The 12,453-nt window shown below is 25.3% G+C and overlaps 2 protein-coding genes across 3 annotated transcripts; one reads left to right on the plus strand and one right to left on the minus strand.

Moving 5' to 3' along the window:
- Positions 1-742: 742 nt before the first annotated feature.
- Positions 743-2,731, plus strand: LOC126907160 (thioredoxin-like protein 1). The gene is made up of 2 exons (XM_050688266.1): positions 743-1,410; positions 2,265-2,731. Exons 1-2 carry the CDS (start codon positions 874-876, stop codon positions 2,583-2,585), a joined length of 858 nt encoding a protein of 285 aa, XP_050544223.1. The 5' UTR covers positions 743-873; the 3' UTR covers positions 2,586-2,731.
- On the minus strand, positions 2,599-8,595 carry LOC126907149 (probable tRNA(His) guanylyltransferase). 2 transcript variants are annotated; one of them, XM_050688251.1, is made up of 4 exons: positions 8,437-8,592; positions 8,220-8,357; positions 3,104-3,521; positions 2,599-3,040 (listed from the first exon to the last, which is right to left on the minus strand). In XM_050688251.1, the coding sequence occupies exons 1-4, from the start codon at positions 8,478-8,480 to the stop codon at positions 2,750-2,752; spliced, it is 891 nt and encodes a 296-aa protein (XP_050544208.1). In that variant the 5' UTR covers positions 8,481-8,592; the 3' UTR covers positions 2,599-2,749. The 2 variants fall into 2 exon arrangements, with proteins under 2 accessions (XP_050544208.1, XP_050544215.1); XM_050688258.1 differs by lacking the exon at positions 8,220-8,357 and having other exon boundaries at positions 8,437-8,595.
- Positions 8,596-12,453: the final 3,858 nt, after the last annotated feature.

A 12,453-nucleotide genomic window follows, 5' to 3' on the forward strand; every position in this document is an offset into this window, starting at 1 on the left:
TGATATAATGTATGGCTATCTATAATAATATAATTTATTGAGGTGTTTAAGCGGAGCTTTGTGAGCCTTACACAATTTAGGACATCTTAGATTTTTGCACTAGTTGTGCCAAGGGTCAGAACGCTTTTCTTTATTTTATTTAATAGTGCATTATTATTTATTAATACATTAAAAAAGTTTTCATTTAAAAGCATTGAAGCTAAGAATAAAAAAAAAGTTACTGTCTTGACATTTAAGTCGCTCATGGGCTCTGGAGAATATCACCTCCTAGCCCCTTATAATGTGTACTTGATAAACATTGATCAAAAACATCATATTTTGAGGTAAGCCGTTATTAAAAGAGTGAGCAATTTTTATTATTAACAATTTTTTTTAAGATAATTTGTAACTTAGATTCGTTAAGTGTACAGTTTGTTACAGTAACTTAAATTTGAAAACCTAAAAGTAGGTATATATAATAATAATAAATGGATTGATTTTACGGTGTGACTTTTTAATAAATACCAAGAAAACAAACTTTACAATAGGTTATGTAGTAGATTTGTTTTCCTAACATCGTTCCACGTTAAATCACGGCTATATCGTGATTATATAGTAATAATCGTGTGTTATATCAAATCACTCAGTGTTATCATGTTAGGGAACACTGTTTTCCCATTAAAAAATATACCAACAACTTCTATTATCAAACACATGGATTGTTTTGATTACGTTCGTTGACTTGCAAATTTATTATCTTTTACTCGTATCTTAGATGTATCATTGATTTAGTCATCAATTTTTAAATTCCTTTAACTTACGTTACATGATTTTATTTATACATTAAAAATATAATTCTTTTTTTATTTTTATTTGAGAATAAATAACTAAATAATGTCGGTTAAAGAAGTTTTAAACGAATCGCAATTTCAAGAAGAACTTAATTCAAACGGTGTAAAATTAATAGTGGTCGACTTCTCTGCAACTTGGTGTGGGCCATGCAAACGCATTGCTCCAATTTTTGATGAATTAGCTCGCAAATATGACCGTGCCGTTTTTTTAAAAGTAGATGTAGACAAGTGTCAAGAAACTGCAGCTTCACAAGGTGTTTCAGCTATGCCAACTTTCATATTCTATCGTAATAAAATACGTGTAGCTAAAATTCAAGGTGCTGATGTTCAAGCATTAGAAGCAAAAATTAAACAATATTATGATGCTTCATGTGCAGCTGCTGGTGAAGATAGTGGAGTACCAGGGCAAATTGATTTAAGTTCTTTCATCATGAAAAATCAGTGTGAAGCTTTAAATGATGCTGACGATCACCCATTAGCAGCATTACTTGAAGGTCGTGGGTACATGGAATCAGATTGTGATTCACAACTCATTGTATCACTAGCATTCACACAAGCTGTTAAAGTACATTCTATAAAGGTATAATAATTTTATGATAATAAAGATGTATAATCAAATAACTATTCCTAAAAACAATAATTTTTATTATTAGTAATAATGCTTGGTTATAAGTAATATTAGTAACATGGTGACAAATAAAAAATATATATAAAAAAAAACTAAATTTTTAAGTACTGTAGAATATATTTTTAACAATAATTGGTATTATTAATTGAAGCTTGGGTAATAAAACATACAATATTTTGGATTACATTTTTTTTCTACAAAATATTATATTACTGAAAAATCTTAACATATTTTTGAAATCAGAAAAGTCTCGAATGATCTTATTGCTCATAATAATTATTTTAACACAGAATCTGTTAGTTATTCAATTAAGACGTTTAAAGTTGTTTTACTTTGATACTTGTAAATTTATGAATTGCTACACAGCACATCCTTTTCAAGTATTAATTAAGTTTTCATAAGTCAATTTATACCATGATTAAAATAATATTTTTTGAAAACTTATCTAAATTATATAGCGTGTTTAAAAAGTAAAAAAATGAATCAATTGTTTGGAATAATAAAAAAAATGGACATTTTTTATATATTGAACATTTGTATAAAGATAATTATAGTTATCCGCTAATAGTGTATTATGAAAAATTTTCTTATGTCAGATAATTTGTTTATTTTAGTAATTACAAATAATTACTTAACAAGTAAGAAAATAATAAATGTATATTTTTTTATCTTATAAATACATATTAATGTTATGTTGAAAATAATGTTTTTATTCAGAATTATTAGTTTTTCTAAGACCTATTGTAAATTTAAGATTGTTATGATAAACTTCATTCTATTTCTTAAAATTTTAACTATGTTTTTAGGTGAAAGCCCCTAAAGATAATGGACCCAAGCTGTTAAAAATATTTATTAATCAACCTAATACTTTAGACTTTGATGCTGCTTCAAGTAATTTACCTACTCAGGAAATTGAACTAAAACCAGATGAACTTGATGGTAAAGTGGTCAATCTTATGTATGTGAAATTTCAAAGTGTTCATAATTTACAAATTTTTGTGATTAACAACCAGACCGATGAAGAAATTACAAGAATAGATAATTTGAGTATAATTGGATTACCTATTTCTACAACTAATATGGGAGACTTTAAACGTATTGCTGGAAAAGTTGGAGAAGCTCATTAAAAATAATGTGAAATCAATTATATAAGTGGCCACTATTTAATACCAGATTAATAATAACTACTGCTATTTTTCTACCAAATAGATATCTCATAATTAAAAGAAAATATTTATATATACATTAGAAATAAATCACAATTTATGAGGAATATGTTTTATTTTTATTGTCACCTCATATAAACAAAAATATCATTTGGTTTAATGTTTTCATACAATCTTAACTTATCTAGACTTAAAATTTCAGTATTCTTGTTCCAAAAGTTATCTCCAATTATATCCTCATGTAGTATGTATACAACATGTTTTTTCGTTTTTGATGGAGGAATTTGTACAAGTTTTCTTATTAAAACTGACCCTTTTCTATAAATTGGTAATTCGTTATTGTAATTTGTCCCACACTCCGAATACAATATTTCATTCTTTTGAGACGATACTGTCCCACTTAAAACTTTTTCAGCCTAAAACACAAAAATGTTTTTTTTTATCTTTAACATACGAAGGGAACTTATTTTTATTTTTACTTCATTATTATTTAGTCCTTTTTTTAAAACAAGTCCCCAAAATGCTGTATTATATAAATTATTGATATGTGTATCTGCTTGTCGCCAACTTAAATAATCCCTTAAATTTTGATCAGTTGGATAAAGAACAGTACGGGCATCAAATGAAGGTGGATATATAAGTTTTTTTTCTTTAAAATAGGTACTCCAATAATAAACATAAGAAGCAGAAAATATGCTGTTGATGGCAGACATTATTTTCGATTGGCGTCTGTTATAAATGTTAGTATCTTTACGTAACACAAAACTATACTCATCACTTTGTCCATACGCTATTTGAACGTCTCTTAACTCATCCATAACTGCTACGGCAGATCTATTCATTAAGTTAAGTGCATTTTTATCATTTGGTTTATCAAATTTATGAACCATAGTAAACCTATAAGAAAAATGAAATTGTTAGTATTTAAAAAAATATGAGTGTAAATTAAAAATTACTATGTTTAAAATTCTAATACTTATTCAAAATGTTATTAATATTTACAATATTATATAATATATATTATAAATTAAAACTAAAAAACTATTAACTAATATACAGGAGCGTAGATAATAGGAGGTTTCAAACTCCTTCCATTGTGAATTGAGATGTTTCAATACAGTCTTTATTTCTATATTTAATTTCAAATAAAAATAAAAATATTAAATTCTATAGAAAACCCAAAAATAATAGTTTTGTTTTACTATAACTTTTACAGTACCTAATATTAAACTATATTAACTACAAACTCACACATTCTTATTATAAAATAATGTTAACTTCAATACGAATCTGAGAAGGTATTGTTTTTTACCATTATGTTTTTCTTTTTCTGTCCATCAATAAAAATTCATAGCTCTCACTGGATCGACTTTAATGATCTATACGTCAATAGAACCCAAATTAAATCTAGTTGAAGCTATAAATGCCGAAATTTGAAGAAAACAATCCTCAAATATTTTCCTCTATTTTAAAACTATTATACATTTTTTTTAAAACGCTGATCTTAATAAAATTTTTATAATATAAATGAGTATAAAAGAAACTATAAGCTGCCTTTTAATTTGTTCTTGATGAAAATCCAATGTAAAACATAAATGCAGAAAGGGTTTAAAGAGACTATTCCGTATGGAATAATTTTTGAAAATATTTTGGAACCTCTAACAACATTTAACCAATAACAAATTTAATTTTTTTAAGTATACTGCAATATTACAAAAGAATCCTATAAGAAATAGGTCGTTATAGTAAAAAAGATACTTGAAAAAATATTCTAAATGACAAATTGCAATTTTATATCCGAAATTACAATTACCTAGGGTTATAGTTATAACGAACATCAAATTTCAAAACCCCATAAGAAGAATATATACATAAAAATGCCAGGCGATATTGCCCATTTTCAAATAGATTACATATTAATGAAAAATAGTTTTAAAAACCAAGTTAAACTCTGTAAAGCATACGCAAGTGCTGATTGTGACAGCGATCATAACTTAGTAATGATAAAATGCGAACTCCGATACAAAAAACTATAAAGACCAAAAGTACAGCAAGACAAATATAATGTTAGATTACTTAAGAGAGCAGAGGTTGTAGAACAATATAGACAACATATGGATCGCGAATATCAAAAAGGAAACATAGATGATTATTTGAACAAAAAATGGTAAAACAAAAAATTAGCAATAGAGAATGTGGTTGATGTTGTGTTAACAAAAAAATAAAAGAAAGAACTTAGAAAGGCATGAATTGATAAGAAAATAGTAAAACTTATAAACAGAAGATGAAAATAAAAAAACAATAACACGAGAGAAGGACAATAAAAGTATTACCAATTAAGAAATCAGGTTAATCCAAAGGAGAGTGGCTAGAACAGCAATGTGGCAAAATTGATGAGACAATAATAAAATAGATCATACATATCGCAAGATACAACAATTCAAAATGTCAAAAAAAAAAACAATATTGCACTAATATCAGAGATAAAAATGGCTAACTATTAACTAATGATGAAAACATAGTAAAACCATAAAGAGAGTACTAGAGTATCTTGAAGAACTTTATGATGGAAAGCTAAAAATCTTGACGAAACGAAGCTACTCAATTTAAGAGCAGAATTTGAGCTAGCGCTACATGACTTGAAATAAAATAAAGCGCCTGGGGCTAACAGTATAAGAGCAAAATTATTACAATGTGTTAGCACGAAGATAAAGGACGCTTTATAACAACTAACTTGAGATATATATGAGAAAGGAGATGTACTGGAGGATTACTGTAAAAGCATAACTGTAACTATACGGAAGAAGAGAAAATTCCTATGAACAGTTTTAACACACAGAGTCTACTGACACATATCTCAAAAATTTTAACAAAATTAACAAATCGAAAAATAGAAGGAAAAGTGGAACAGTACTTAAAAATTATCAATACAGATTCAAAAGACAAATAGGTACACGAGAAATAATTTTATGACAACGAGTCTTAATTACAAAGCAGATTAATAGAAATAATGTAAAATATTTGGCCCTTATAGATTTAGAAAAGGCCTTTGATAAAGTCAATGGGAATAATTTTTTTTTACACTACGAGAAATAGTTAATGAATATACAATATGACATAACATTACCCATAGTCTGTACAAAAATCAGGCAGCTTGCATTAAAAAAAAGAGAAATTACTGGAAACGCTCAAATAAAAATAGGAGCTCGATAAGGATGTATGTTATCACCCTCACTTTTAATTGATACATCAAAACAGTTATAAATATAGTAAAAGCAAAGTTAACAAGACTAAATATTGTATTGTTGATGAAATTAATGAAACGTTTAGAACATCAGACATAAAAATAAATATTGCAGAGACGTTGGTTCTATAATGTTTTGGGGCTGCTTGTCAGAAAAAGGAACAGGGAAATTGCATTTTGTATGAGGTACAGTCAATAGTGACAAATTCATTCATATTATGGAGAATTATATGCTTCCTCCTAAAAAAAGTTTGAATGTCACACATTCAAGAAAATTTCTAAATGAATGAGTGATAACCAAATTTCTCTTTTGAAATGGTTTGCCCGTTTCTCAGACCTCATCATAATAGAAAATACTTGGGTTCAAATTGAGAAAATTATCAAAGATAAACACGTGCACAATCTCGATGATTAAAAAAAAAATAGCTTGCTTGAAAAAATTTAAGTGAAATTTACTGTGGAAAATTTTCAGAATTTATGGTAAGAAGCGTTAAAGCTTGCTATGAAACTAAAGGAGGAGCAACTAAATACTAAATAATTGAACTTATAAACTGTTAAATATATTACGTTTCTAAATAAATTAGTTAAAATAACATGCAATATACGTTTTCATGTGATTTTTGCCTAGCATATTGAAAAAATAAACTTATTTGATAGTAAATAAGCGGTTTCATTTTAAGTTTATGAACACATTATATAAAGAAAAAAGTTTCATGCATTTACTTGATGATTTAAACATTTACGATTGGGGTCAAGCCCAAAATCTAAACGTGTGCAGTATAAAATTTGGGGGTGTCTTATAATTTTGACCAACACTGTATATGTATTAAATTGCTTGTAACTCAATAAATACTCATCCTAAAGTTATCATCCATCAACATTTTTATATATATATATATATAAAAAAAAGAATAACACAATATATTCACTGGATTAAAAGTTATTAAAGATATCAAAACCTGGTAAAATACCCTATATGTATATATATATATATATATATATATATAATATACTTTGGTCGACCCCAAGTAGTTGGGATTAAGGCGAGGAAGAAGAAGAAGATATATATATATATATATATAATCATATAGATATTTTCATTAAATTTTTATATATAGAATGTTCAGTAAGTAAGGAAACGGATTTCTATTGTTCTCATTGTTTATAATAATTGACATGTTTCCTATATGTATATATTATAAATATACATTAATTGTAAATATAAAAACTTTATGTAAAACCTGTATTAACTGTGGCTATTAAGACCAGAACAATAGACACAATTAAAAGAATTTTTACTGTACATTTGTAGTTTTCGACATTAGACATAAACTATAATGTTAGTAACTAAGGGTTAAACATTATAAATAAAATAATTAGAGAATTTTATCTTTTATTTTGATGCTCGAATGGTTTGAGATATCACATTTTTTATGTAACAGTAAAGAAAGAAACTGTATTGTATCTTATTATGACAAAAGAGAGGCTTGTAAAATCAGTTTTCTTTAGTATTTTAAATAATTAAATATGAAATATTAAGTCTGCTTTTCATTGAATAAAAATTTATTTTTATTACATTTTTTAGATTATTACAAATTATATAATTTAAATGTACAATTAATTATAAAATTATTATAAATGACCAATTATCACTTCCAAAATGATACTGAATGATAAAATAAATATCTATACATTTATTTATTTGAAAATAAATGAATTTATGAGAACATTCAATTTTATAGTATGAATTATGAATGTTAATTTAAAATAAATGAAAAATGCATTATTCGAATAGTTTTCAGAAGTGCATTTGTTCACTGTAATGAACAAGAACTTTAATTAGTCATTTTTATTTGAAGAACTTTAACTTGAACTAATTCACTTTAAATAGAATTGTACAATCTCATTTTTATAATTGAATATACTATATATCAACACTTAATATAATTGATACAGAATCTAGAGTATAAAAAATATTCTAAGAAACTATACTTAAAATTATTAACAAAAAATTGAATATTGAAAATTATTAAGGTGTATGAATAACACACATAATGACATTATGATATCAATAATACACTAAATGTCAGAGAGTATGGTTATACAGTATTTTAAGAGATATTCCAAAACTGTTAAAATAGTTATTATTTTTATAAATATATAGTATGAAAAGGAGAAGAGGAAGACAAAAAAAAATAGTTTGAGTTGACTAATGGTTAGACAATATGAAATAGACCATGTATCATAGTAAATGAGTGAATAACGAACTTTAAGTAGTTATGAACAAAAAAAAAATTCATAACTTGAAACGATAGTTATTATTTTTCATCTTTTATTAAATTAAATTACACCTGTGAAAAGAACGACCATCTAGACGAACAACAATCCAACAATTTGGTATACATTTATCTTCAGACTCAAATTCTCTTACATATTCGTATTTGCTTTTAGCCATTATTTTACAAGTAGATAATCTTATATTATCGTACCTATTAAAGTAATATTACATAAATATATATTAATATATATAAACTCAACAATATCTAAGTTTTCTGCGCTTTGACGTACCTATTACAGAATCTTCTACATGTTTTTTTAACAACGGCATACATAAAAAATAAAGTATTTAAATTACAAATAAAAAAACGAAAGAAAAAAGAATGTTTCTATTTAAGAATACCGGCTATAGTTATCGATTGTGTTTATAAGTTTTATCAACGAAAAAATTAAAACTTATTTTTGTATGATAAGCCTAACCCAATCCAGCCCAACCAAAACTCGCAAGTGACTATCACGAAATTTTTTTAAAAAAGTTTAGCAAAACAACAAATAAATTTAATGTTTTAAAAAAATTTTCTAAAAAATATATTTACTGTTTACTACTTTAAGTCAACACATTGCCTAAAATTAAACTAAAAAAAACGGTAGCACAGTGGGGTCGAGGCACAGTGTGGACGAGGCATAGATGGGACATGTATAGATGATATCTGACAGTGATTAAAATCACTATCATAAGAAACGCTTCGATGCAAATCTGTAGATAGTGTTTCCTTTAGAGAAATTGGTGAAATATTTTAAAAGCAACATGAACTCTTATTTCTTTAATTATATCCTGATTAGTAGTTCTTTGATTTTAAAATATAATATATGAATAAATACTAATTATAGTTTTTAAATTTAGTATGAAATTGTGAGGCCAGCTATGATGTATGGTTCATAGTGTTGGGCGGTTGATAAGAAAGTAGAGCAGAGAATAAGTGTAGCAGAGATGAGAATGCTTAGTTGGATGAGTGGAGTGACTAGAGAAGATAGGATAAGGAACGAGCATATAAGAGGAAGTATAGGTGTTGCGTCAATCGTGGATAAGATGACAGAAAATAGACTTAGATTGTTTAGTCATGGTATGAGGAAAGAAGAATCGAAAGCTGTAAGAACAGTTATAGAAATGAATGTTGAAGGAAGAAGAGATAGAGGAAGACCAAAAAAGAGATGGAGGGATGCTATTGAATGCGATTTGAGGACAGCTGATGTGAGCGTAGAAGATGTGGGAGATCGTGTCAAGTGGAAGCTTAGGATAAGGGTGGCCGACCCCAAGTAGTTGGGATTAAGGCAAAGAAAAAGAAAAATATTACCAGATATTCCGGTGGCAATTGACATAATATGATTGTTATTTCGGAATGTACAATTTAGCGTTTAGTTGGGTTTAAATAATATAGCGTCAAATCAATTACCTACTCTATCGGTTGTATCTCAATATACACTACACTTTAATGATACAATAAATAAATAAACTCACACATACACACATATGCATTTATAACATTGTGTCTAATGTAAGTATAACATGATAAAAAGTAACCGTAAAATGAAAAAAATGGAATATAAATTTTATTACTCATATTAAATGTAATGTAACTCGAAAAATATTTGTTTAAATGAAAAAATATAAGATTATATTTTTATTTATAATTGTCTTTTAAACAACTTTTGTGCGAAACTTTTTTTTGTAAGTTAAATATTTTTTTTTGAGAAAATTAAGAAAGCTCATATTTTTGAACTTTTGCGAGGATTTAAAAAAAAAGCTCAATTCCAATCTTGAGGACTATTAGTATGTCATTATACATATTTTAATTCAACTTTTAAAAAAACAAAATTTTTTCCGCAATTTTTCCTTTGTTGACAGGCCTAGATGTCAATTTTAAACTTGTAATTGAGCTAAAAGTTATGGTAATATATTCAATTTATTTTACTATAAACTTTCATAAATCTTTATCAAAAATTTTTCATCAACTTTAAAGAACCAAAAAAATAGGTTAAAATTGAAAATTTGGACTGATTATTTTTAACATATTAAAAATCAAATCAGTAATAATTTGAAAACAAATTTTTTTTTCTTTTAATTATTATTTTATATATATAATTAGTAATAATATAAAAAATTAGAAGTGATAGAAATAGTCTACTTGCAGATTTGAAAACAACGCGAAAATTTGATTTAGAAAAGTATATTTTTGCTTCTGATGAAAGTTCCTTGTAGTCCAGTGCATTTTTTTATAGTAACAAACAGTTTTTATTGAAAATTATTGTATCAAGCCCTTTAAATTTTTATACACGTAAAAGTAAAGCAAAATATAACTTCTTTATTATTTTTATAATTTCTCCGTTTAAATTACAATATTAAATATCAATTTCATACTAAATTTAATAATTATAATTAGTATATATTCAAATATTATATTTTAAAATCAAAGAACTACTAATCATGATATAATTAAAGAAATAAGAGTTGATGTTGCTTTTGGAATAATCCACCAATTGCCTAATTAAAACAAAAAAAAAAAAAGTTTGTTGGGAATTTTTTCTGCTATTCTGCAAAATTACTCCTTCGTTGACTAGAATGAATCATTAAATAGAAAATTTTATGAGAATTAAAACAATGTTATTTTTAAGATTAATATGCAGTCAGAAAGTTTTATAATTATTATTTATTGTAAATTTATCAGAAAAACTCATTATTTTTTGCATTTTTATCGTAATAGAACACTTAAATAGAAATCATAGTAATCATTTCTAAGTAATTTTTGATATTTAAAAAGATTCTACTATTGAAATATCCAGAACTGAATTAATTTTAATGATTTACTTTAACTAAAAAAAAAAAAGTTAATATTTTGAATCCCTCTTGTGGGCAGGTAAAGGGTTAGATTTATAAAAAAAACCAAATGATAGATAAAGACATGCATCTAAATAAAAAAAAATATACTGATTTGGTCATTTTTGATAAAGTTATAACAATTAACAAAGTTATAAGTTTTATACACTGGACTACAAGGAACTTCCATCAGAAACAAAAATATACTATTCTAAATCAACTTTTCGCGATGTTTTAAAATGTGCAATTAGACTTTTTCTATAACTTCTAAGTTTTAATATTATTAAAAAATAGTTTTTACATATAAAAAAAAATAATTAAGAACAAAAAAAATTGTTTTAAATTAATACTGATTTGATATAATATTTAATATTAATTTGATTATTAATAAGTTAAAAATAAGGAAAATGACATATTTAACCTATTTTGTTAATCGTTTAAAGTTGATTGTTGTAAATGTTTATAATAAAAAAAAAAAATTTATTTTACCATAACTTTTAGCTCAATTGGTAAGTTTGACATTGACATAATTAAATAGAAAATTTTATGACAATTAAAAAAATTGTATCGTTAAGATCAATATGCAGTCAGAAAGTTTTATAATTACTATTTATTGTAAATTTATCAGAAAAGCTCAATATTTTTTTGCATTTTTATGGTAATAGATAACTTAAATAGAAGTAATAGTAATAATTTCCTAGGAACTTTTGTTGTTTGTTGAAAAGATTCTATAATTGAAATATTGAGAACTTAATTAATTTTAATGATTTACTTTAACTAAATGTACCAATCAAAACAAAGTTGTTAAAAAGATTTACTCAATTGAGTGTATTATAAAATTTGATTATATTTGTAAAAATCAATTGTTAATTCAGGAGAAAAAACAATCATTTTTTTTAGAAATGATTTATATAGCAACATGTTACAAAAAAAAATTGTAATATTATAGTCTAGTAGTAGCACACACAAATAGAGTAAAAAAATTATTAAATTACAAAGTAAAATGATTTAATTTTGTAGTTGAAACCTATCATATCAAACTTCATTCGTTAATAAATATTTTGAAAACATTAGAAATTAATGATTTTAATTGTCTTTATGGAGACGATGTAATAACTAACTGTTTAATTGATAAATTAGAATTTTTTTTTCAATTTTTGAGAGTAATATCTTCAACTAGATACGAATTGTAGTAATTTGACGTATTGTTGAAAAAAGTAGGTCAAGTTAGAGCAGAGAAAATAAATGATAGTCACAAAAAAATATCTTCTCGGCTTTGCATCGAAGCGAAAACTTAAAATATAGTAAAATAATTTTAATACGAATAAGAAATTTCTTCTTGCAAGGGGCGACTAAAGTGATGGGATCCTTGATCTTTATTGAAGTTATTGAATCTAAATGTGATAAAAATCAAACGAGTTAAAATTTATACT

Source organism: Daktulosphaira vitifoliae, unplaced genomic scaffold (assembly GCF_025091365.1).
Source record: "Daktulosphaira vitifoliae isolate Bord-2020 unplaced genomic scaffold, ASM2509136v1 Scaffold_1, whole genome shotgun sequence".
Lineage (NCBI taxonomy): Eukaryota > Metazoa > Arthropoda > Insecta > Hemiptera > Phylloxeridae > Daktulosphaira > Daktulosphaira vitifoliae.